This window comes from Suillus fuscotomentosus, assembly GCF_016647785.1.
Source record: "Suillus fuscotomentosus strain FC203 chromosome Unknown F5891scaffold_49, whole genome shotgun sequence".
Taxonomy (NCBI): Eukaryota; Fungi; Basidiomycota; class Agaricomycetes; order Boletales; family Suillaceae; genus Suillus; species Suillus fuscotomentosus.
In genome coordinates, this window is record NW_024539561.1 from 405,925 (window position 1) to 428,980 (window position 23,056).

The 23,056-nt window shown below is 47.3% G+C and overlaps 9 protein-coding genes across 9 annotated transcripts; 3 read left to right on the forward strand and 6 right to left on the reverse strand.

Annotated features, from left to right (window-relative positions):
- Positions 1-104: 104 nt before the first annotated feature.
- On the forward strand, positions 105-3,776 carry F5891DRAFT_1050741 (uncharacterized protein). The gene is made up of 14 exons (XM_041362459.1): positions 105-291; positions 350-666; positions 719-855; positions 907-1,055; positions 1,109-1,211; positions 1,261-1,375; positions 1,424-1,597; positions 1,646-1,965; positions 2,015-2,359; positions 2,412-2,562; positions 2,598-2,971; positions 3,024-3,467; positions 3,523-3,553; positions 3,611-3,776. Exons 2-14 carry the CDS (start codon positions 438-440, stop codon positions 3,631-3,633), a joined length of 2,595 nt encoding a protein of 864 aa, XP_041222746.1. The 5' UTR covers positions 105-291; positions 350-437; the 3' UTR covers positions 3,634-3,776.
- Positions 3,777-6,502, forward strand: F5891DRAFT_1050748 (regulator of chromosome condensation 1/beta-lactamase-inhibitor protein II). The gene is made up of 16 exons (XM_041362460.1): positions 3,777-3,929; positions 3,981-4,005; positions 4,082-4,135; positions 4,196-4,523; positions 4,585-4,720; positions 4,771-4,875; positions 4,927-5,008; positions 5,055-5,142; positions 5,198-5,299; positions 5,347-5,365; positions 5,423-5,471; positions 5,530-5,639; positions 5,693-5,777; positions 5,831-5,987; positions 6,044-6,248; positions 6,304-6,502. The coding sequence occupies exons 1-16, from the start codon at positions 3,878-3,880 to the stop codon at positions 6,321-6,323; spliced, it is 1,617 nt and encodes a 538-aa protein (XP_041222747.1). The 5' UTR covers positions 3,777-3,877; the 3' UTR covers positions 6,324-6,502.
- Positions 6,503-8,362: 1,860 nt separating this feature from the next.
- On the reverse strand, positions 8,363-10,318 carry F5891DRAFT_1050754 (uncharacterized protein). The gene is made up of 10 exons (XM_041362461.1): positions 10,286-10,318; positions 9,881-10,238; positions 9,758-9,827; positions 9,631-9,699; positions 9,447-9,583; positions 9,228-9,393; positions 9,032-9,177; positions 8,916-8,988; positions 8,839-8,866; positions 8,363-8,787 (listed from the first exon to the last, which is right to left on the reverse strand). The coding sequence occupies exons 2-10, from the start codon at positions 9,945-9,947 to the stop codon at positions 8,458-8,460; spliced, it is 1,086 nt and encodes a 361-aa protein (XP_041222748.1). The 5' UTR covers positions 9,948-10,238; positions 10,286-10,318; the 3' UTR covers positions 8,363-8,457.
- Positions 10,319-11,272: 954 nt separating this feature from the next.
- On the reverse strand, positions 11,273-12,438 carry F5891DRAFT_1050764 (uncharacterized protein). Its single transcript, XM_041362462.1, has 8 exons — positions 12,375-12,438; positions 12,279-12,318; positions 12,081-12,225; positions 11,971-12,048; positions 11,790-11,906; positions 11,624-11,732; positions 11,510-11,572; positions 11,273-11,454 (listed from the first exon to the last, which is right to left on the reverse strand). The coding sequence occupies exons 3-8, from the start codon at positions 12,173-12,175 to the stop codon at positions 11,365-11,367; spliced, it is 552 nt and encodes a 183-aa protein (XP_041222749.1). The 5' UTR covers positions 12,176-12,225; positions 12,279-12,318; positions 12,375-12,438; the 3' UTR covers positions 11,273-11,364.
- A 325-nt stretch (positions 12,439-12,763) lies between these two features.
- On the reverse strand, positions 12,764-13,292 carry F5891DRAFT_957600 (uncharacterized protein; the record flags this gene model as incomplete). Its single annotated transcript, XM_041375497.1, has 3 exons — positions 12,764-13,015; positions 13,065-13,161; positions 13,234-13,292. Coding segments are annotated over 3 exons (408 nt in total), but the record flags the coding sequence as incomplete, so codon positions are not given.
- A 475-nt stretch (positions 13,293-13,767) lies between these two features.
- On the reverse strand, positions 13,768-14,512 carry F5891DRAFT_1050769 (uncharacterized protein). The gene is made up of 2 exons (XM_041362463.1): positions 14,226-14,512; positions 13,768-14,165 (listed from the first exon to the last, which is right to left on the reverse strand). Exon 1 carries the CDS (start codon positions 14,445-14,447, stop codon positions 14,238-14,240), a length of 210 nt encoding a protein of 69 aa, XP_041222751.1. The 5' UTR covers positions 14,448-14,512; the 3' UTR covers positions 13,768-14,165; positions 14,226-14,237.
- A 304-nt stretch (positions 14,513-14,816) lies between these two features.
- F5891DRAFT_1050771 (squalene synthase) lies at positions 14,817-16,797 on the forward strand. The gene is made up of 5 exons (XM_041362464.1): positions 14,817-15,146; positions 15,270-15,484; positions 15,533-16,112; positions 16,165-16,290; positions 16,345-16,797. The coding sequence occupies exons 1-5, from the start codon at positions 14,913-14,915 to the stop codon at positions 16,615-16,617; spliced, it is 1,428 nt and encodes a 475-aa protein (XP_041222752.1). The 5' UTR covers positions 14,817-14,912; the 3' UTR covers positions 16,618-16,797.
- A 674-nt stretch (positions 16,798-17,471) lies between these two features.
- F5891DRAFT_1050775 (uncharacterized protein) lies at positions 17,472-18,057 on the reverse strand. Its single transcript, XM_041362465.1, has 4 exons — positions 17,848-18,057; positions 17,815-17,819; positions 17,575-17,715; positions 17,472-17,535 (listed from the first exon to the last, which is right to left on the reverse strand). Exons 1-4 carry the CDS (start codon positions 18,043-18,045, stop codon positions 17,478-17,480), a joined length of 402 nt encoding a protein of 133 aa, XP_041222753.1. The 5' UTR covers positions 18,046-18,057; the 3' UTR covers positions 17,472-17,477.
- Positions 18,058-20,288: 2,231 nt separating this feature from the next.
- On the reverse strand, positions 20,289-22,993 carry F5891DRAFT_549335 (cytochrome P450). The gene is made up of 15 exons (XM_041372209.1): positions 22,874-22,993; positions 22,541-22,795; positions 22,351-22,480; positions 22,107-22,298; positions 21,895-22,040; positions 21,730-21,842; positions 21,570-21,675; positions 21,494-21,507; positions 21,247-21,436; positions 21,138-21,194; positions 21,060-21,084; positions 20,888-21,010; positions 20,823-20,836; positions 20,638-20,770; positions 20,289-20,588 (listed from the first exon to the last, which is right to left on the reverse strand). Exons 2-15 carry the CDS (start codon positions 22,722-22,724, stop codon positions 20,504-20,506), a joined length of 1,512 nt encoding a protein of 503 aa, XP_041222754.1. The 5' UTR covers positions 22,725-22,795; positions 22,874-22,993; the 3' UTR covers positions 20,289-20,503.
- Positions 22,994-23,056: the final 63 nt, after the last annotated feature.

Here is a 23,056-nt window from a genome sequence, read left to right on the forward strand (position 1 = left end):
GTACCAACTTTGAAGTAAGTACTGTATACTAGTTACTACTTCCTGACCAGCCCTAACTCTCTTCATGCTCGAAGATGTCGGACGTCGATATGGAAGCAGATCACGATGTGCCAGATTTCGTACGAGCCTGGCATCCATCAGTTCGTCGACCGATCATTCCCCCCGATCCGACAACCTACCACGAAGCCATTCATCCTCGCGCAATTTTCGAGCTTCGTGAAACACCCTCCGGGGAATATGTATCTGTTGTTCCCTATTCCTGCGTCCATTGTCGTTCGGTAAAGCAAACTTGTTCGCGTCTTTTGCCCTGCGATCGGTGCGCCAAGACTGAGCGACCTTGTCATGCCAGTCAACCAGGCTATCAGAAGCTTCCCCCGCCCAAGGTGGCCAAGGGTAGAAAACATGCACCAACCCCTATATCCCCGCCAATATCTGGAATGTCCCAAACCCCTACGGCGCCACCCTCCAAGAGGATATCAGCTTCAAGATCCAACCAAGCCATAACAACTTCTTCAAATCCTCGGTCACCCAAGAAACAGAAATTGACCCATCCGAGCTCTTCAAGAGCTCCAAAAAGAACTTCCAAATGCAAGGAGAACAAGAACAATGACGATGGTAAGCCTCTTCAGAATATATCACTTACAGTCAACCCGGAAACCAGGAGCGGTTAGTACCTTGTCAGGGTCTCCCATTCGTGCACATTAATGCGTCCGAATAGATGCTGCGGTCACTACAGCGCCGGTTTGGACTTTTGTTAGGCCTCCAAAGATCAAGTGTGCTATTGACAGCTGTACAGCTGTCCCCACAGTCGATACCCTTCCTTGCACACCTTACACGCCTCGAGTCTGGGCAAATGTGAAGTACCTCGGCATAATGAACGCAAATCGAGTCTAACTGGATACCCAGTCTCGCGCAGAAATTGCTTCGATATTCCCTGAACTCACGAAGTCTCTTACGGGTATCTCATGGCGGCAGTTTGAAATGCCCGCATTGCTACTAGAACATCCCCACCCCGAGCATTCCTGGAGAGACAAAAACACTCTGGAAGTCGTTTTGTGAGTTCCTTCTGTTTTACCCCCTTGTTCACTGATCGAGTAGTGTCAAATAGGGAATGGAATTATCGATATGGACCCGAAGTACCTGTACGTAGCGATTCGCATGTCATAACGCACGACGAGAGGCCCTCCGATAACAGTGACTTGGTAGCACAGGTTAGAATTCGTTATATTTGTGAAGTTTGCGTCCTGATTTCAGATCTAGGTGGAAGAAGGCGAGTCTGTCAAAGATGCAGTGCCCTCCTTCACCCCTATCAAAAGCGACCATCTTCAGTTCAATTTCTCATCGTTCACCACACCTCTGGCTGTAGGATCCGAAGGTAGGCTCGTTCGAATTCTTTTTGTTCTGTAACTTATATTACGAGAAGTGTTGCCATCCGATACCATCGCTATGCCACAGTCACCCACGTTAGCTCCAGTGCCGGTGCTAGATCCACTATCACCAACGGTGGTGTCTCCACCTCCGGTTCCAGAATCCGATACACCAATTCTTCAGTTCAATTTCTCATCGTTCACCACACCTCTGGCTGCAGGATCCGAAGGTAGGCTCGTTCGAATTCTTTTTGTTCTGTAACTCATATTACGAGAAGTGTTGCCATCCGATACCATCGCTATGCTACAGTCACCCACATCAGCTCCAGTGCCGGTGCTAGATCCACTATCACCAACGGTGGTGTCTCCACCTCTGGTTCCAGAACCCGATACACCAATGGTGTCTTCTTCGGCTCCTCGAATCCAACCCCGAGTACCTGAACAAAGGCCATCTGAGATTGAAACCTTAGATCAGTGTCGCATGGACCAAACTCCCTTACTTGTTTTCGTATCTCGAGAAAGCGGGCTCTTACCACTGCAACTGGCTCCCGAGTACGCATGCTGTTGCTTGGGTTTATTTGTCATATCTGACCTGAACGTCAGTTTTTTGCTCGTTTTACTGGTCACATTTGTTGATCTTCCTGCAGGTAGATATAAACAACACAGTCGTAGCTATTCCTAAGGCTCAGCAGTGCGAACGCGTACGATGGCGCCTTACCTTGGAATGGGCACCAGGAGGTGAGGAAGGGTTGTTGGAAAATATCAATGAGAAGTCGCACCCATGGTGGATTGATCCTGTCGAAAAGGAGGCTGGCTCAGTGAAATCATCCAGAGACATGAACACCCTCTATTTCAGCTTTCTGCCTTTGGACCTCCTAGCGAGCTTCAAACCTAGCGAGTGTTTTCCAAGAGGCTGGTACTGCAGAGACTGCGGGATGCTTAATGCGCAGAGGTATTTTCGACACCAGATCTGCCAGAGTTCCACGTGCAAAGTGATTGTTTCCTGCAACTAGCGTTGTCGAACCTTACTGATTGTGGTGGCAGCGTAAACTGGAGCGGGGAAAAGCGACGACCAATGCTGATGCCCTGATTTGCCACATTGATCCGCTACAAGCACTTCGAGGACCACACCATCGTTTGCCCATACGGGATCCTCTTGATTGTGCACCTTCGTCAGTTGGCAAATTGATTCCTCGTGGGACGACACGATGCGGAATTTGACGTATCAAGTCAACAGTGGTGTGAGAGTACAACATGTCTTCACCGGTAACCAAGAGATGTTGCAACAGGATGCAACAAAACTACTCCTCGACATACAGAAAGATGTTATCCTTTCCCGCAGTGACCTACATAGTATGTATCCTTGTTGCTTGGCTTCTAAAACGTGCGAATTTTTGGTCTCAGGCCCTTATTTTACCTGGTCTACGAAACTTGATCACGGAAATATCTGCTCCGGGGATCCAGCCGGACAACCTGAAATATCTAGACTTGTCTTCGACATCCAGGATATCTTGCTTCACTATATGCAAGCGTATGGCGAAGTCGACGATGCCAACATTAACCATATCATGATTCAAGCATGGGTCACTCCGGGCTCGAAACGGGTAAGCCAGAAAGGACACTCGATACTGTTTTTTTCCCCTCAAAAGCGATTAGGGTGCCGTTTTTCACGCGAAGAGCCACGTTGTCATCATCATTTGTCTAGGTGCCGAAGTCGTCATGAATCTAGTACCCAAACGTGGTTTTACGGAGATCCCCATTGAAAGTGCGGAAGACTGCATGGAGATTGATAGGGAGCGGATCTTAAGTGCGTCACAGCTGGCGGATGATGGCTGTTCGGAAACTCTTGCGTCGGCAGCAGTAATTGTGCCAGACGACTGCCGCCAAACTGGTGGTGACCCTGACGTCACGAATCAACCTGACTCAGCGAGCCTTGCTTTGGGGGAGGCATCTGGACCGTCAGGTAATGTAGGTGATGCCAAGGCAGCCGGAAAGGGGAAGGGTATTACTGGTGGCAAAAAGAGCAAGCCAGCGCCCTTGGAACTTTCCATGACCCTAGTTCATGGCGATGCGATCATTCTCGAGGGAGATGACTTTGAGGTAAGGGCATCACGCGACCGGGTTTAATGTACTGCGGCTGATCTGAGTACGTTAGTACCAAATCAAGCGCAGCGGAACTACGATTCGTGAGTATTTTGAGTTGGAAGCTTTGGTTTCTAACTTAAATGACATGGCTTGGCTAGTTCTCATTGGGTCTTATGAGTGATCGGCACGGATCGGTCGGTGGTTGTCTTGGAAGTTTCAGATCTGAGGTTAACCAATATTAAATATTGTCATTATGCGATAGTCTCTTGTTCTCGAGTCGTTTTTATGAGGGAGGGGGTCCTTCGTCGTGCATCGTAGTTAGAGCGCTAGAGCAAATCCGAAAGCAGCAATCAAATCTCCCAAACACTTGGACAGGCTGGCGCCTGCTGAGCATAATTCTTCACAGCAACCAACCTCCAAGAATTATGGCTAAAACATCCACATCTGCAGATACACAAGACCCAAACTGGGGAAGAGGTAAATGCTACGTTGTACTTCTCTGAATAGAAGTTGAACTTTTGCGCACAGTACTAATTTGCGGTGGGACGGACTGGTGAGCGAGTCCAGAACGACGAACTAGTCATTTGAGCTCCGGGTATTTATGAATGGATGTTGTGCGCTTTTCACAGGCCGAAACTGGGGAGGAAAGAACGTGGTGGAAAAGGTGAAGGCAATCCTGATGCGTGCGTCGTTCCCTAGCCAGCATAGCTACATCAACTCAAACCCAGTTTTCCATATTCCAGACCAGACCTCCTCGAGCCCCATATCCTCCGTTCTCTCAGCAATATCAAAATTGCTTCCATACACGCGTCATGTTGCGGGTGTCACTTTATTCTTCTCGACGTGGATGGCGCAGCGTGGATGTTTGGGCGGAATGCATCTTCTGCGCTTGGCGTGTCAGGAGAGGACGCGATATCTATATCTGAAGACACTCCGCGACGCGTGCTTCCGACGGACTTGGGTGCAGAAGAAGGCACTAGATTCGTGCAAGCGGCATGTGGACGTAGTCATTCCTTGTTAGTAGGCGACGATGGACAGGTCTGGTCTGCGGGTGCCAATAATTTGGGTCAGGTGAGTCGTGTTTTTAGTTCGCGATTTTTGTTGTATAGGTTGACCGGCTGGGGTATGTCAGTGCGGACATCCAGTCACTGCGCAGGTACCCACTTTCGAAGCCATTGAAGGGCCTTTTCTCGACGGTGAAAGACTGCACGTCGTCAAGGCAGCAGTGGGCATAACATTTTCCATTATACTTACCGATGATGGCAAAGGTACGTACCCCTTAACGTATTCCGTTCCTCTGCTAGCTGACGTCCCTTAGTCTTTTCTTTTGGCAGTGGCGAGAAGGGACAATTAGGAAATGGTAGGACGGGAGAACACATCATTACCGGAAACAAGACAGCGTTTGACATTGAGACGGAGCCTGGTGAGCTTCGACACTCGTTTTGCAACATCACCAACTGATCTGTTGATAAAGTACCCGTGAAAGGACTCGACGATAAGACTATCATAGACATCGCGTGCGGGCCGCAGCACAGTGTAGCCCTTGATTCCAAAGGGTAGGTACCATCGAAACTCAGCCATACGTCACTCAAGTGCTATTAGCCTCGTGTACGTGTGGGGTTATAACGGCTACTGTCGGCTTGGTCTGGGCAACCAACAGGACGTCCTCATCCCTAAAGTAGTTCCAAATGTACGTGTTGCTTCTGTCGTCCCTCGTGAGCTAGCGTTGAAATAGCTTAACTTAGTTTGCCGGACCGAAAGAAATAACAATGGGCGCTCATATCATCGCCGGCCCTTCGAATACCGTGGTTCTGGACAAGCAACAATTGTATTGGATGGCCGGAAAGGTCCGTAAATGTCAGATGGTCGTGTGTTATTTCTGATCCTTTTGCAGTGGAAGAATAGCGGCGAAGGTGTGCATTAACTGTCAGCTCGGTTCATTTATACCTTCACTTAGCTAACTTGGGTAGGATCCTCTGGCTCACCATACTCCTCATTTAGGTTTATCCAAGATCTAATGTAAGATTTCTGCTTCTTGCTTTGCTTGTTGATTTATGAATATGGTACTTTTCATCAGGGGTTGCAAAATATCTGGTGGCAGTTGCGGTGGAGTGACCCATTTTGCTCTCACGACTGATGACGACGGTGGTGTCATGACAGTTGCTTGGGGGCAAAATGCGTCCTACGGTAAGTAAAAGAAGAATCTGCATGACTGATTTAGCCTGAATGAGGACTGCAAGGTGAACTCGGCCTAGGACCCGATGAACCGAAAAGCGCTACAAAACCCACTTCCCACCAGCCTCTAGCTGGGATTGAGGTTATAAGGTGAAGCATTCTCTGCTCGCATGTTGGTACAGTGTTTATATGACCCCGTCCAGCGTGGCAGCCGGTCAACACACCACCTTGTTTTTGGCAAAACCAAATGCTAAATTCTCTGATCTTCCACGTCATCCCCTTGAGGTTGACGCCCCTGAACTCTGTGTAGTCTGCGACAAGGATAACGGGGACGACGATCCTGCTTTGGAATGTGACAAGGTTGGTTATAGCCATCTTAACTTTCGATGACAGTGTTTACGAGGTTGGATCAATAGTGCGACCATCCATATCACTTGGGCTGCCTTGATCCTCCTCTGGAGGCCATTCCAGAAGGTGAATGGTTTTGTCCTAAATGCGTCGGTGAGCTGGGTGCCCTTTCAGGTCACGACTCCAAATCGTCCGGAAAAAAGGGCATTAAATCGTCGCCGGAAACCAAGGGGGGCACGAAGAGGAAGGCAACTTCGTCTACGAAAGAAGGCGGTAAGCATCTGATCGATCTTCCTGTGACCTGCTGAATCCTGACGCCTCTTCGTAGCTCTTAAACGTAAAAAATAACGATACGTGGAAAATATGCAGGACCCAAACATACTACACCCGGAACTATACCTTCTCTGGAAATGTTCTTTGTGTACTACATTGACTATTCTCGGATTCTCGGTGTAACGTTTAACTGGGTCTTATCGCTCTCGATGTTATCTACTGATCTGAAGTGTACACAGTCTTTTCATATTCACCATCTCATGATGGTTGCGTTGTATTTTGTTTTATATGTAGATATTAACTCCTCTCGGTGTCAGATAACAATGTGGACACTGGAAATACTCCACTCTTTATTCAAGAGCATCATTTGTGCGATGACTTCTGTGCTGGAAATCAGGACTGCGTGTGACATTTTATCGCCTGCAAGTCACGATGATCATCAAACCCCGCGCTTCTCTTCGGACTCCGACCCAGGGTCAAGGTAAACTTTGACATGTACGAAAGCACTCGAAGGGTTCCCGCGGTCGTCACGGACCCTCATGAAGGGGCCTCATCAATCGCGAATATCGAGGTCAGTCACTCTTTACTTTCTGCTTTCTCTCCCTAATATATGTATTATGATGGTGGTACAGGTTTAGGATACTCCCTCTCGCATAGCACAAAGTGCCAATCCCCAATCAGCACTTCAGGACGCCGAAGAGCCTGTAAAGCTCATGAAGCCACTTTCGGTACATGTGACATCTCAGGGAGAATTCACCGCCAAGAGTGCACCAGCAGATCTGGAGGCTGCATCTAATTTTCAGGACACATATCTTTAACCCATCAGGATATCACATAGTGTTATCGGGACGCTCGCGGAGGTATGGACCATATTTCTTGATAGGAACCGAACAAATCCAGTTCACAGTTATATTCATACGCAAAGTTGGCACTGAGCGCGTTGTCCTGGGCTGCAAAAGTGTGTTTGGTTTTGCTCTCGATCGCATATCCTTCTTAGTTGTTATGTGTGCAGATAATTCTTGCTGAAGTGGACAGCGATACTCGACCTTCTCCAGAAATTGAGTGATGTTTATAGCTTCATTACAGAAGACAAGATGGCTTCAGTAAATTTCGTTGATGCACAGGTCAGATTTCTCAGCAGATCCTTGAATGTGCTCATTTTGTTAGAGATTATAGATCAAGTGCTTTTGTGAGTCTTTAACAAGATACCGTACTTTTCACAGTCTCTATTTTCAGCCGGAGTAAAGCCGGAAAGAATACAAGCTAGAAAGTAGATGGTGCAATTCGAGGGTACGGCGGAATGTTCATAAGCTCATAGACAACTTTCAGAAACAAGTTACTCACGATGTAGCCATCTATATCCATCCTACAGGCAAGGGCTTGTACGCGCTTCTCATTCGACATCTATTCATACATCTCCAGGCAAAACACTAGATCTCAGCGGTATGGCGTGTGCGGATGGCGCAGGACGAGATACCAGGAAACAATGTCTACCAGGGATGCGCACGGAAATCATCTCCGAGATCACAGGCTGGATCAACAGCACCGGAATGATGTTCAGTGTGTGTCCTGGCTATCTGGCCTCCAAGCAAGGACAGGTCAACCATTGCCTACACGATTACTGACTGGTTCAACGATCTGGGATGGCTCGGTTCATGCTACCGCTTTGATCAGGCACGAGATGCAGACCGTCGTCAAGAAAGGATTTTTTCTACCATCGCGCACGACCGTGATTTGGAGATGAGGTGAGCGGCAGTCAAAGATGCGAGTTGGCTCAGGATCACACAGCGGGACAAGCTTCTCATGGAATCACTGGGAAAGCTCTCAGGGTTAATCATATCGTCATCGTGATAGACGTACTAGACCAGAGCGGACTTAGTTCCGCCTTCTCCAAATTCTTGCGGAAAAACTAGGTGTTAAACAAATCGCGGAACTCCCAGCCAACTTCCGGGTTATCTTCACTTCGGATCATCACTGCCCTCATAAAAACAACACAAGCACTCGGTGACCCGAAAGTTTCACCAAATCATTAGTACTGGAAAGTATCAACTGTATATGTCATGCAAGTTGCGTTCCGGAACTTGGGTGACTCTAACAGTAATCTCATCAAGGGTGGCACGATATGCCTGGCAATGTGAAACCATTAGTGATATGTAAACTATATGTACTACGGAACTTGTGATCATCTTATTAAACGAATGGATTTGCTTCACTTCCTAAAGCCCGAAACCCCACCACTGATGCATTCTTCGATCGGTATGAATGTAGGTGCGCAACTCGACAGCTGCATATTGTCCTCCCCGCAAAGGTGTTTGTCAGCGATATCCCTCACTCCTGCATTTGGCATAGAGGACACTTCAGTCGACTTGACCCCCAAGCCGGAGGGACCCGTTGGACATGCATCCGGATCATCAAAAGGTCTAATGTCATCAGGGTCCACCTCGATCGTCAGAGTCCACCGACTTTGATCATTAATGTCACCCTTCTGGGATTCTTGAATTTCATGGAATTTGGCCTGATGCAAAACAATGCGTCCAGCCTGAGAAAGAGAATGAGGAAGAGAACGACCGCTTAAGATCTTGCACTCAACAGCAAACCAAAGACAAGATAACAGTACGCTAATGAAATTCAGTGAGGAAAGAAACCTGCGGTACATGCAAGACTTACTAAAAAATGATGTTTCCACTCATTTGTGTGTCGATAACGTGCGTGTTGCAGAGAAACATGAAGATGAAGATCACTGGAATGATGAGCATACGAACAAATAAGTACACTAAACCTACCCAATATCGCAATGGTCGTGCAGCTACCGTCGCGGACTGCAAGCTTGAGCCAAGCACGAAGAGCTTCTGACCAGCCGGATGAGTTTCCAAAGAATCTCCATAGCATTGTAGAAAGGATGAACATGAAAGTTACAATGATTGAGACGCTGGTTCTCAACTCGGCGATCAGATATACAAGGGGTGCGAAAATTCTCACCCGACATAGATCCTACTGTGATAAGGCGAGATTATGACACAACTGGGGGAATAGCGAGTGCCAATTACAACCACTCGAGCATTGGCTGCCATGGCAGCAAACTGTGCGCCACCGAAGATGATCAAGAGTGCACGGATAGATTTCCCTTTTCCATACATCTTGTTCACTGCAATGAGGGGGAATAAGCAGTCACCTAGAGTAAGACCGAAAGCCACGTACCCCGCAGCATGAGTAATGACTCCACAGAAAACACCAGACACTGGGTCATCGTGGTCTGGTACCAGTACCATGCTCTGCAAGCGAACGGACCATTGGGAACTCCCGAGAGCATTCTAAATGCAAACCAGATGTTGAAGCTAGCGACAGGGGTGAACATGCGATCTTGAGTTGCCGAATTGCCTACCTTGATCCAGCTAAACCAGCATATCTGATCACCACGTATACTTTGGCTTCTGTGGTCTTCAAAAATCGCCTGTTCGCCGGAAAAATGCTCGTCGACATCGTTTATCAATTTGCAAACAAATACTCACGGCCAGACTAGCCGGATTTCTTCTTTTATAAACCAAAAGTACTCGAGGACCATGAACGCAGTCAATGTCGCTGATGAGTCTAAATCAAACTGAAAGAATGTCCAGACAGCGATCGGAACGCACTTGTCAGTATAGCAATGTTGCGTGCAACAGGATCGAGGACGGAAGGCAACATTACTTGCGCAAGCATGCACTGGTAACGTCAGCAAAGGAGCGACTAAAGTTGAGAAAGGAAGGATAGAAAAGTGGCAAAAGTCCGAGACTGCCTCACTGTAAAGTTGAACGGGCAGAGCAACTATCAAGTAATTATCGGTGAAGATATATGTGTTCGTGAATAGACCCGAGTCAGACAAACCCAGCCTGGTCACGGGCCCTGACCCTGTCGGACGATTAGTGACATGACATAAGTGCGCGCGCTAGACTTGGAGCTTGCAGCCGAAGAACCTCATGTTTTTAATTTCTAATTATCCGATCCAGTCGGCTTGCTGCAGGTTAAACTATGTACTAAAACCGTGAAACTTTACTTACTTTAAGTTCGAGTCGCTGGCCGCCGACGTTGACTGTGCTGATCAGCTATTACTAATTAGCTTTGGGATTTCCACAGGATATGCCATTGACATTTGCTGCTTACTACAGTGATTCCCTTTCTAGTTTCTACCCTTTCCGAGTCGGCCCGTCCGGCTTGATGTTGTAATGCTAGCGCACAGTGGGGGTCTGAGTCGGCGGATTTGAACATGCTTGAACTGTCAAGGACATGCGGCAAAAATGATGTCTCCAGTCACCGCAATGGCCCAGGCTCGGCATTCAGGGTAGTATTCCACTACGCAACGATACAGGGCCAATTAATTGATTGATTGCCCACGAATTTGATCATGATTTTATGTACAATTTCGTAGATGCAAGCGCTCCAACTTGTTACTTGAAGGCTCTTCAAGATCTCCTTCCGTGACTCCAAGAAGAAAGAATGAAGGTCCCCCACTCATGAAAACCCACACGCTTCACCGTCATTATCAGCTGAAGTTCGCGCATCTGGTTTGACTGATACTCACATGGAGCATATCACCCAAAATGTGTAACGTAATTCGTGAAAACATGGCCAACGGGACTGGCGGCGTAAGCAGCGTCTAGACGAGAGTCTACATGGCAGGGGCAAGCGGTGGAACTAACCAATAAGGATGACAGTGAGATATTGCTGATGAGTATGTACCTCGGAATTTGACGGCATTTGTTCGTGCTTCTCAGCAGATGCCACATCCGGATCGGGGTCGTTATTTTCCTAATTGTCTAGCATTCCCGAGTCCGTTCGAAATCTTAATTATCAGGAATATCATCAGGTTCTGACACGACCATCAGTACTTGCATGCAGGCGCGTTGCGACTGACCACTTACTCAACAGAGACACAAAGACGGTAATGAGCCCCGAGAACACAAAACACGTAAGACCACTGCATGCATACAGCGGATATTGGCAATGCACGGTTAGCTATGGTGATGATGCCTGCAACATAGTCACTGTGAGTTTGTGACGATGATCTTCGCAGACGGAACCGAAAAATGCTCTCCATTCATCTTCCAGCAGCCGATCATTCATGCCAGCATCCCGAGGATTAGCCCGAGAATAGCCTAGCCATACGAAAGCCCGGCGGGCTCGACCGCCATACCCTGAGGATGATAGGGATAACTGCAGGACTATTCACCTGCGCCACCCCACGAAGAGTAAGCGTGTTGAGTGATTTTGTCACATCGGTCCACGCACTGAACATAGTGGGGAATGTTCTCACCCAAACCGGGTCGACGTTTGTTCGCTTGGTGGAGCTATGACGCAAGTCAATACATTTCCCGTGAGTGACTGAAAAAAGTATTTACTATGGTCGCCCAGCACCCCATCCATATTACCCATCCATAAATCGCGTAGTGTGATACATGAACAATCACCGCACCTGTCGCCTGCGAATGCCGGTAGGTACGGTGGATGCTACATTTAAATGAGTCATGACAATGGCTATTGAATGTAATGGCATTCAGGTCTTACTCGTACGACCTCACATCGAGCCTTGAGTGTGTGCGCAGAAGTTTGTGCATGGACCAAACCTGCCCAATACTCAATACCGCAATTAGCTCGGTGCTAATCACAAACGTCACGGTCATACTGCAGAAAACACATATGATTAACGTTAACATCGAGGTTTTTAGGTTTTTTGTATGCGACTCACAAAACCACCAACAATAGCGCCACAGCTCCACCTTTCCCCATCAGCACTACAGCCGCAGCCGGTGTGGCGAGTCTTGCACTTGTCTGACAGAAGAATGGGTAGTCGGAAACGAAGGCTCAAGTAACGTACGTAAACTTGGCGTTGAGAAGGCGGCGTACGAAACCTTACATTGCTTTGAAGCGCCCGGGCGTTCAAACCGAGGCATGATCCGAAAGCCCAAGGAACGGTAAACTAGGAGAGACCACCAAGGGGCATCTGTGACATTGTGTGAGCGTTGCATCATTCGGCGGATGAAGGGATGTAAATACATAAACTTTAGTTATTCCTTTGAGGGTGACTTGCGATTGCCTTGAGGTTGATGAATGCATTAGTTCATGATTGCAGTGCAAATATATATTATTTACCCTTTGCCAGTAGCCTGCGCGCTATGCCAGAAGAATAAACACGAGGTAAATCTATAACATCTTGATCACAAAACACGGCGGCGAATTGCGCCTCGAAGACAATACCCTGAGAGGAATGAACACAGGTAGATGTGACAAAGTAAATCAGCCAATGCCATCCACCTGATTTGACTTCATGACCATATAATTTCCATTTGCATGCTGGCCCCTGGGGAACAGGCACATCAATTACAGCTTGTGTGAGCAAGTCATACATTCGAGCCAAACTGGCAATCTCCGGCGATGACCCACTTTATTTGCGCAGATTCTCAGTACCACATCCCTGTGACATAAGGGCTTCACCTACTATGTGTGGAAGATGAAGGTGTAAATGAAGTGACGGCTTATGTTCAATCATACATAAAAGTAGCACGCAATCCACCGAAAACGACATAGACCACGATGCCGATTGGCAATAGAACATATGCAGCAAGTATATTCATGCCAGTGAGGCGTTTACAGCAGCGGCACCTCCCACTGAAACACGCGTCAGTAACCATCTCAACACGCGGCAAACTCACCCAAGAGAGATCCGCGTACAACAAGAACGCACAAGTGGTAAATACGATATGAGCTACGACACCGAAGCGAGCTTTGACAATCTATAGAAGATTCGACAGCCCAGTCTCACGTGCATTGGCACGTACATACCTCCAAGAATGTATGAGTACTGCTCGCGTTCATATTGACTTTGGCAGTCACCATTCTAGACATCGCTACTTGGATAGAACCGCCCGCACCGTACCACCTACAGGAAATTTGATCAGTCGAAGCTTGAAAAAGCATAACTAAGCACGATCAGCGGGCATTACTCAAGCACATGTTGTGATGTATACCAAATGCATAGGCTGCAGTGCTAGATTGAAGGGGAGTTGCGCTTCATGTCCAGGCGCTGATACTGATCATGACTCGGATGCGCGGACGAAGATGACGTACATGTCGCAGTACACTAACCCGGGGCTAATGTGGGTAAATCGGCTACAGTCCTATTTGGCTAGAAAGACTGACACACCTTGACACTACGGGGAGCACTCTAGAAGGAGTCTCATTATATGACGTGCACAAGCATAATGCGACGAACCGTGAGCTCTCCAGATGAACTTGGGGTGATTCGGGAGAAGTTGGGTTGCCTCAGAGTCAAGCATAGCATGACAAAGGTAAAGAACCATGATTAGGCTTGAAATCTATAGATTGAGATATCGTTGTAGACACGAAACGAGTAGACTGCAAGAAATACTGCTTGCGTTTATTTTTTATCATAGCATCTAAGAATACCGAGAAAGATAAACAAAAGTCATTAGTGTGATGCATTCATTGTTCTTTGCACAACAGGTGCTACCGATTGATAAGCGCGAAACAATGAGAACACTTACAAATATCAAGGAGGGCCATGTCGTTCTACCCTGGTGCATCTTCATCAGTGGACCGGTGAGTTCTTGCTGGCGAATGTCAAGGGCCGATGTACTATAGTTTATGCCAAGAAGGGAGCCCGTGACAGTAACAAAGGGGGGCTTTAGTTCGATGGTCAGGTATAGGTCGAATCTCACAGATTTATCACTGGTATTTGCGGTCTTGATGTGAGCATCACTGGGCCTTGGTACGTCGGACGTGCGCGGGACGTGAATGCATGCTATACGCATGAAAAACTGAATTTGATCTATGGCCTCGCTGTGTGCTTCAAACATTTCCTTCTAGTCTACGTGAGGCTAAGGTTGGCACTTTTCGACTGTTTCCCATACACTGGTCCCAAATCTATGTATGGGTCAGTGGCTTTGTCCGCGTTACCATATACCATGGGTAATATCAGCTCACCTCGGCATAAGATCATTTTGATTGTCGGATGCACTCCTGTTCAAGCGCTTTACTCAGCTTCTGTAGTTGGGCAGTGATTGAAGTATCACTACCCTTGGATGGTGTACTACGAGCTTGAAAATCGTCGAGAAAATTATTGACGCGAGAAAGAGCGTGTCTGGAAGAGATTGGGACTGATGAAGCGGCTTGCAGACGAGCTGGAGGGTGGGCTATATCGTCCATGATCTATAACTTGTTGGCTGGAGTCCGATGAACGCTGGTGATATATTTTAGGCTATATGTTGTTGATGATGATCCTTAGAAAACAGTACTAGTACTAGCTAGGTAAGACGTTCCCATGCGAACGTATCATATTCATTTCTTGCAGTCCTTTCGCCAATCATCTCTCCCACTTTGCATTGATAGAGTTTGAGAAACGTAGAGGTTTCAATGGGCTGGTTTCTATAGATGCAATGCTACTAGACTTGCTAATAAGTAGTGAAGATTATGAGCAAGTACAAGCGCGGCCATGTTGGCTTTACCCCACGGCCCGGAAACTTCCGTGCGGGCAATTCATTTCATTAGCGCCAGGCGACGTTTTTGTGGTTCAACCGCGTTCACATCAGGTGGGGAAGCGACAGCTGGCAAGTGCTCTCTTTCTATTCGACACCACTACTTCCAAACGAACTTTTACCGACATCTGCAACTATGGGAAAATTAACCTCAATGCTAGGTCTCCTCTTGACACACCCTCTTGAGTTCAGAACTCTTGTCCAATTCTACCTTTACCATGAGGCGAAACGCGACATCACGGCTCAACAAGAGCACCCCACGTCAGGCTGGGATCGCACCTCTATGCGCCGCTGCTGGGAATTTCTTGACCTGACAAGCAGAAGTTTTGCAGCTGTCATCAAGGAGCTTGAGGGCGACCTTGCAAGAACGGTAAGCACTTTGCCTCTTTTGTGTTTCTTCTTTGCTTGGGTCTCTCCCCATGTTTTTTGTTCAGTTTTAATCGACTAATCATTCCTTCCAACCTATCCACTTGAATGACCCTTGACTCTCCAGATCTGCATGTACTACCTCATCATGCGCGGCCTGGATACAATTGAAGATGACATGACTATCCCCGACGAGAAGAAGCAGCCAATACTCCGCCAATTCCACGAGTTGACAGTAACGCCTGGCTGGAACTTTACAGAGAACGGTCCTGATGAGAAAGATCGACATCTGCTCCTCGAATACCACATTATCGTAGAAGAAGTCAACAGACTAGCACCCCAGTACGTCCATATCTTTAGTCGCGCTCTCCTATCTAACACCTACCGCAGATACAAGACTGTCATTCTTGATATTTGTCAGAAAATGGAGAATGGTATGGCAGATTATGCACACAAGGCCGCAACCAACGGCACTGTTTACCTTGAGACTATTGCGGACTACGACCTCTATTGTCATTACGTCGCAGGCCTCGTGGGTGAAGGCCTTACTCGCATTTGGTCAGCCTCAGGCAAGGAAGCGTCTTTCCTCTGCGATCAACTTGAGCTAGCAAACTCCATGGGTCTTCTCCTCCAAAAGACCAATATCATCCGTGATTTCCGGGAAGACGTCGAGGAGAGACGTTTCTTTTGGCCTCGAGAAATTTGGGCTAAATACGGTTTTAACGAAATGAAAGATATGTACGAGAAGGGCGATGTTGAGCGTGCTACATGGATACAAAGCGGCATGGTTCTTGATGCTCTGCGACACGCATGCGACTCTTTGGACTACCTGCGTCTGCTCAAAAACCAGAGCGTGTTCGTGTTCTGCGCAGTCCCCGTTTCCATGGCAATGGCCACATTGGCACTTTGCTTCATGAATCCAGAAATGTTCCAGCGAAACATTAAGATACGAAAAGCGGAGGCTGCTCAAGTAAGTCACACTCACCTATAATTCATTTATGTATGCTGATGATATTTCGCAGCTTATCATGCGGTCAACAAATACCAGAGAAGTTGCCCTAATCTTCCGGGAGTACGCACGGAAGATTCACCATAAGGCCAAACCGCATGATCCAAATTTCCTCAAAATTTCAGTGATGTGCTGCAAGGTACTTCATGTGCACCCTCGTATTGTTAGTCTATGACCAAACATCATTATTCAGATCGAACAATGGTGTGAACAAAATTTCCCCTCGTTCGTCATACTCAGCGAAAGGGGGCGGACATACGACTCTGCAGACAAGAGAACAGCCATCTTCAGAGCAGAGGAGAAAAGAGTAGCCGAGCGTCTTGCCGCAGATCCAAGGAACGCACCCTTACCTCAGGACTTGTTTCCATGGGAGCTTGCCGCCTATGTCGTTGGCGCAATGTTGCTTATGCTGGGCCTCAGCGCTCTTATTGTGTGGGTCATGCTCAAGTTCATTCCACAGGCATAAAGTTTGGGATACCAGACCATCGCGTTTGGTGATCTTGGAAAAAATATGTAGTATACCTCAAACTTATTGTTACCATTAATGGGCTCGGATGCTTTTGATATCGCCGTTACTTATCTTTGTGCATCCTGTCGATGCCTGTGTCATTTGATGCTAGCTAAATCAGAGTGCTGTTGCATGGGACGAGACTTGTGAGAATTATAAAGTCGAGAAGCAAATAACTGGAGGATGAGACTTATCGTAGATTTTTGACGACTCAGATCGAAACCTACTCTGAAAAGCCTTCGGTACCTTTGGCAAGTGGCGCCAAGGCTGGTGAACTGATCACCGGTGCGCAGCCTGGTTGCGCCGAGTCACGAGATTTTGAAAACGGATCTAGTTTCTGAGAAATCAATGTATTCGAAAGCAATCCTCTTGTTCATCGTACAAACTAAGTCTACTCAGAATTCATCATTGCTCGGATCTGTCCTTCTCTTGCTGTGCTCACACTTTCAAAAGAGCAGTGATATGGTTCAGGCTGACTTCGACAGAGTCAGCCCGCAGGTTATTGGATGCATACTAGGTCACTTACATGATGCATCGCCAAGCCGGTGGTGAACTTTGGCTTCACCTCAATCCTGTCTCCGTTTGAGTCTTTGGCATGATTGACGTGCAAGACAGCGAGTATGGCAGCAATCGCAGTCCACAGACTACTCTCTGCAAACCAACGACCTACCAAGGGCGTTTGTCATTCTCAGCACTGCCAGATCATTGATAAGCCTACCAGGACAACCATACGTCACAACGACACCAGTGGATTAGGTACAAACGCTTCAGTGTGGTGCTGTAGGTCATCAGTGGCACCTAAAATATTGATGACTAGTCTATTTGCATGACGAGAGTATATCTCCTGGTATGACACCGAGACTTCGGCCTTGAGGACTTGATGGAAGATCTTGTGATGTTGTCGTAAAGTCTCACCATATGGAAACATTGAAGTAAGGAAAGCCAGTCAAGTTCTGCGTCATCAGTGGATGAAAACCAAATTGAATGAAAACCGGCAATGCATACAATTCGTTGGTGCGAAAAACGGGGCGACCAGAGTGATTACAGAACGTTTTTCTAGCAACTCTTGCGCAATGGTTTCGGAGTTTATGATGATCAAGTCAATCCCAAGTATGCGGCAGCGGGTGATTTTTCCTGTGATTAGGTATGAAATACAAGCACTTTGCAAAGAGGCCGTTGGACTGCTACCAACCATGTCTTTCCCCACGCAGTATATGTGAGCCAAGGTCGTTTAGTATCCAATTGTAGCACGTTGCTCAAAAATGGTATCGGAAGGGGGCCAGGTGGCAGAGGTAAAGGGTAGACACGTCTGCGAATGAGACCCGAAGCGACACCTAGAGCAATAACGCACGATATCCCTAGAGCGAGAGTAGCTGTGGAGAGCATGGGAAGGGATTATGGTCGAGGCATGCTGTGAGTTAGTTCGCCTTATTATACTATCGACAGCTTGATGTAAACTGACGATTCAACAATAGAGTGAGTCAGAGTGAAATCATTAGTCACTTATATAGCTAGTAAATACATCTGATACGTACCCTCACGTAGTATATATCGCTCAAGCTCAAGAGGCGTACTTACATGGAGACACTTGATTATACCATTCATAGAAGCTTAGTCGAGAAATGTTCAAACCCAGTGAAACCCCACTATACCGTCACGCTCTGTTTGTGCCGTAGTTGATATAGTTCGATAATGAAAATAACATGCTTGCGTCGCTTGCAGAACTCGACAGAACTCGACGCTGAAGACTATCGCACCATTAACTAGCCTACACCAATGCAACATGACGACATATCCGATCCCTATCGTGACCATCATGATAACGAGTGGACAGTGGCAGGAAACCGAATACGAAAGCATGCAACTATCAAAGTTTAGCGCTTAGCTTCCGAGTCAAATGAGTCCGCCAAGATAATCTACGAACTCGAGGCTCTAGCGACCAACTAGTATGACAGACACAAGCGGACAACAATATTTGATTTCTTTTGTTTCTTTATGGGCCAAATGTCGAGGTAGCTAAGGTGACTTTGTTGCTGACATCGCACCAATACGCTGACATTTGCGCAAGAACCTGACATTGTTTCGATACTGAATAGCACGAAATCTTCAGAGATAAACAACGTCGTGGAAGTACTCTCCCAGGATGCTCAGGACACTCTGACGAAGTACCTTTACAAGGGTACTATGAGGATGCCGGGCTGGGGTGATGTGATGCTCTTGGGGTGACATGAGAAGATGTGTCTAAAGCTCTCCTCCCATTTGAATTTTCTGAACATAAATTTGCAGCTGGCAGAAGTTACCGGCACAGGCTGTATTATACGAGTAACGACTGGTCGAAGAACTGTATGAACGAACTTACCGCCGCAACTACTAGTGTATCGTGCCTGAGCATTCTGATTGACGAAACCCTTATATTTTCACCCGACTCACTTCTCTAGCTTATTCTATATTAGTGATACCAATATATCTATATGCAACGCCACCCCCTCTCTGCTTGCTATCGCGGAAGTACAGTCTGCCCACCCTCCCCGAAGTGTGCATGAAACCATCTTCTCTGGACTAACCCTCTCTTGAAGAGCGACGCCACCCTCCAGCATTTACTTACACAAAGTATGTATTCCACTATCATTGTCACCATTGTACTGAATCAATGAGCCATCACAGTCTGGCGCAGCCCGCCGTCATGTGCAAAACCTCAGCAAAACAGTCTGTTATCATATCTTCTGCTCCCATCCATTCGCCTAAGATGGATCATCAAGTCATTTTCCTTCGCCATTTCCGTAAACATTTCACTTTTCTTCTCGCACAAAATCAGTTCCTCCTGTATGGTTCACTCAGCCTCGCGATTCATAGGATATTCGTCTCTTTATCTCGTTGCCTTTAGAGTTGACTCGACTGTCTCTCACAGTTCCCTGGTACATCGCCCTTTCCTCCCAATCGCTCGGCCTTGCTGCAGGCTGAAAGTCAGTCTAATCACGACGGTCTTCAGTGTGAGTAAAGTCGCAATACATGACTGAGGCCACATCCAGTTCGAAATGAACTCTCCGCCCTGCCGCTTCAGTGGAATCATGGAGTTCTGTGTCAGGGCTTTTCCTTCCATACGTCCGTATCCCAACCGGTCGCTGAGGCTTGAAGTCGCAGCGGGGCGGAGATTCACTGTAACACAAATCTTCTTATTTCTCGTTGCCTTGTTGCTCGTGCGTCTTATAGCGCTTTTCTGCTGCCAAATCACGAGAATACGGGAAGGTCAGTGTTACCTGGCACCCCAACGCACGGGCAGCGTAACCTGGCGGGTCGCCGATTGGTTAATTTACTTACCCATGGCGTCGAATCTCAGGTGATCACCACTTGGACAATGTGTGTCTTATCGCCGTGTTCATGCGCAACCTTGTGAGATCGATTCCTCTCCCGTAAGCATAGCATGAGCGTGCTTGGGCTGTCAATGGACGCCTCTAAGGTTCAACCCTAAGGTTCAACGTCCAGATGCGGGCCCATGGGGTCTGCCCCATCAGTCTGGGTGGTTATGAAGCTCCAGAGCGAACTCTGATGAATTGCGCTACAGTTGCGTCCTTGAATGACTCCATATATGTATGCTGTAGTACGAGTGCATGGATTACCATCCACCGATAGAGGTGGACCAACGGGAAGGGCCTGTGAACCGATCAGTGGTATGCAGCTTGGTTGCGCCGGTTCACGAGATTTTGGAAACGGGTCTAGTTTATGAAGTGTCAATCCATTCGGAAGCAAATTCTTGTTCATCAAAGACAGACAAAAGCAGAGACCGTGAAACCGTGCCATCCAGTACACTTTACACCATATCATACACCTCGAATACAAACCAAGTCTACTTCGAATTCATCATCGCTCGGATGTGTGCTTCTCTCGTTGTGTTCACGACTTCAAACGAGAAGTGAAATGGTTCAGGGTGACTTCGGCAGAGTCAGTTGCAGGTTATTGAATACATACTGGGTCACTTACGTGACTACACCAGTGGTGAACTCTGGCTTCACCTCAATCCTGTTTCCGTTCGAGTCTTTGGCATGATCGATGCGCAAGACGGCGAGTATGGCAGCAGCTGCACTCCACAGACCGTTATCTGCAAACCAACGACCTACCAAAGGCATTTGTTATAACACTGCCAAATCAGCCATGAATCAGCCTACCAGGACAAATACGCCTGCAAGGGTCAGTGGATGATCGAAGATGATAGTAAGGTTGAAATATTCACCTGCCATGGCCAAAGGCAAAATGGTTGACGACAGAGTTCTTCAGTTTCCCATCGACGGTCAGATGGCGGCTAGGATCGAAGCGTGATGCATCGGGAAATATGTCTTCATCCCGAGACAGTGCCCTGAGCAACGCTCAGCTCAACCCATTACATGCACTCCAGCTGGACATACCACTGATTGACCATTACCATTGCACCTGATCGAACTATATATGAGTCAACGATAACCTTGATTTGTACCACTTCGAACCTTTGGGTATAAAGTACCCGTCGTATACATCGTCATTTGATGTCTGATGTGCGATGCCTGTGCAAGGGGTCAGCCATGCAAACACAAAGCTATTTTACCACCGACTAACCTAAGGGGGTGGGAGGATGCCATCTCAGGACCTCGCGGAGAATGGCATCAAGGTATGGCAGTGACGCCCTGTCATCAAGGCACGGCATGCTGTCATGCCCCACAGCTTGGTCAATTTCTGCACGAGCACGGGATTGGATATCAGGATGGAGCATCATAGCCAGCAGGAATGCCTGCAATACGGATGCAGTCTGCGAGACATCAAAGTAAGAATCAGAAATGTTTCAAGTAAGTAGGTAGTGACTCACGGTTTCCATGCCGCCTAGTAAGATGCCGTATTTTCGTCAATAGATGAACTCCATCTTGGTGAAAACAAATAACTACCCATATATCCCATCAACGCAACAGCCTTCATAATGTCTTCGTCAGTGTCGTCGTGAGCTTGACTGAGAAAGTCAGAAATCAATGAGCGCGAAGCAGTACCATCTGCCTTCACGCAAACAGATCAGGCGAAACTTTCATCCACAAGTCTGCGCGAACGTACTATCTGTGCCTTCGCTTCGTTAAAGGGCTCGTTCAAAACTTGTTGACACAATTCTTTACAACGTCCCATCAGGGCAAATGCTCCACCAAAGCACCAAGACGGCAACTTTTCGACTGCAACCTCACGCTGAATGTTCAAAATCATGTCGTTGACAGAGGCACTCACGGAAAGGAAAGGCTGTGAACATGACAGCCTTTTCGGGAGAGAGAATTTGTGTTATAATATCAAGCATTTCGTGCGCACGGGAAGATAACGAGCCTTTATTGGCGAGATGTCCGTATGTCACGGTCATGATCAGGGATCCGGAGTATCTGGCACAAGAATTGATCGTCAACTGGACCATACTTCACAAAGGCATCCTTGAAATGGGTACGAACGCTTCGGTGTGATGCTGCAGTGAGTCCCTAGTGGCACCTAAGAGATCGATGACTAGTTCGTTTGCATGGCGAGAGTATATCTCGTGGTACGAGATGGAAACATCGGCCCTAAGGACTTGATGGAATATCTTGCGATGTTGTCGTAAAGTTTCCCCATACGGAAGCATCACAGTATTGAAAGTTATTCCAGCTCTGCATCGTCAGTAGATGAAGAACAAGTTGAACGGAAACTGGTAATGCATACAATTCGTTGGTGCGAAGAGCGGGACGGTCAGAGTAATTCGCAGAACGCTTTTCCAGCAACTCCTGGGCGATAATTTCGGAGTTTATAATGATCATGTCGATCCCAAATACACGGGAGCGGAAGATTTTTCCTACGATCAGGCATGAAATCAAATCCAGGAGGTTGGCAAAGAGCCTGGTCTACTACTAACCATATGTCTTTTCCCACGCAGTATATGTGAGCCAAGGACGTTTAGTATCCAATTGCAGCGCGTTGCCCAAAAATGGTAAGGGACGAGGACCAGGTAGCAGAGGGAAAGGGGAGACATGTCTGCGAGTCAGACGCAAAGCGACAAGCAGGGCAATAATGCACGATATTCCTAGAGTGAAGAGCATGGGAAGGGATTATGGTCGAGGCATGATGTGAGTTAGTTCGCCTTATTATACTATCGACGGCTTGCTGCAAACTGACGATTCAACAATTGAATGAGTCAGAGTGAAACCATTAGTTACATATATAGCTAGTAGATGCATCAGATACGTACCCTCACGTAGTATGAGCTCAAGAGGCGTACTTATATGGAGGACACTTGATTATACTATATATAGAAGCTTAGCGAGAAAAACAAAGTGAAACCCCACTATACCGTGTTCTGAGTTTGCGCCGTAGTTGATAACGTCGTACCATCACGTAGTATATCGTACTTGTATGGACACACTTGATTCTA

Bases quoted from the DNA above. Each gene is read 5' to 3' on its own strand.
- F5891DRAFT_1050741 (XM_041362459.1), top strand. From the start codon at position 438: ATGTCCCAAACCCCTACGGCGCCACCCTCCAAGAGGATATCAGCTTCA. The intron at 1,598-1,645 runs GTAGGCTCGTTC...TATTACGAGAAG, and splicing joins TCTGGCTGCAGGATCCGAAG to TGTTGCCATCCGATACCATC. The intron at 3,468-3,522 runs GTAAGGGCATCA...TGAGTACGTTAG, and splicing joins TCGAGGGAGATGACTTTGAG to TACCAAATCAAGCGCAGCGG.
- F5891DRAFT_1050748 (XM_041362460.1), top strand. From the start codon at position 3,878: ATGGCTAAAACATCCACATCTGCAGATACACAAGACCCAAACTGGGGA. The intron at 4,721-4,770 runs GTACGTACCCCT...GACGTCCCTTAG, and splicing joins ACTTACCGATGATGGCAAAG to TCTTTTCTTTTGGCAGTGGC. The intron at 5,640-5,692 runs GTAAGTAAAAGA...GAGGACTGCAAG, and splicing joins GGGGCAAAATGCGTCCTACG to GTGAACTCGGCCTAGGACCC.
- F5891DRAFT_1050754 (XM_041362461.1), bottom strand. From the start codon at position 9,947: ATGCTTGCGCAAGTAATGTTGCCTTCCGTCCTCGATCCTGTTGCACGC. The intron at 9,584-9,630 runs GTAGGCAATTCG...CCCTGTCGCTAG, and splicing joins GCTGGTTTAGCTGGATCAAG to CTTCAACATCTGGTTTGCAT. The intron at 8,867-8,915 runs GTAAGTCTTGCA...GAATTTCATTAG, and splicing joins AGTGGAAACATCATTTTTTA to CGTACTGTTATCTTGTCTTT.
- F5891DRAFT_1050764 (XM_041362462.1), bottom strand. From the start codon at position 12,175: ATGCCTCGGTTTGAACGCCCGGGCGCTTCAAAGCAATGTAAGGTTTCG. The intron at 12,049-12,080 runs GTTTCCGACTAC...CTGTCAGACAAG, and splicing joins CGTACGTTACTTGAGCCTTC to TGCAAGACTCGCCACACCGG. The intron at 11,573-11,623 runs GTAAATACTTTT...CTTGCGTCATAG, and splicing joins TGGGGTGCTGGGCGACCATA to CTCCACCAAGCGAACAAACG.
- F5891DRAFT_1050769 (XM_041362463.1), bottom strand. From the start codon at position 14,447: ATGGACGATATAGCCCACCCTCCAGCTCGTCTGCAAGCCGCTTCATCA.
- F5891DRAFT_1050771 (XM_041362464.1), top strand. From the start codon at position 14,913: ATGGGAAAATTAACCTCAATGCTAGGTCTCCTCTTGACACACCCTCTT. The intron at 15,147-15,269 runs GTAAGCACTTTG...TTGACTCTCCAG, and splicing joins AGGGCGACCTTGCAAGAACG to ATCTGCATGTACTACCTCAT. The intron at 16,291-16,344 runs GTACTTCATGTG...ATCATTATTCAG, and splicing joins TTTCAGTGATGTGCTGCAAG to ATCGAACAATGGTGTGAACA.
- F5891DRAFT_1050775 (XM_041362465.1), bottom strand. From the start codon at position 18,045: ATGCTCTCCACAGCTACTCTCGCTCTAGGGATATCGTGCGTTATTGCT. The intron at 17,536-17,574 runs GTGAGACTTTAC...TCTTCCATCAAG, and splicing joins TACTTCAATGTTTCCATATG to TCCTCAAGGCCGAAGTCTCG.
- F5891DRAFT_549335 (XM_041372209.1), bottom strand. From the start codon at position 22,724: ATGCTCTTCACTCTAGGAATATCGTGCATTATTGCCCTGCTTGTCGCT. The intron at 22,041-22,106 runs GTTCGTACCCAT...TTCTTGTGCCAG, and splicing joins CTGCAGCATCACACCGAAGC to ATACTCCGGATCCCTGATCA. The intron at 21,676-21,729 runs GTACGTTCGCGC...GTTTGCGTGAAG, and splicing joins ACGAAGCGAAGGCACAGATA to GCAGATGGTACTGCTTCGCG.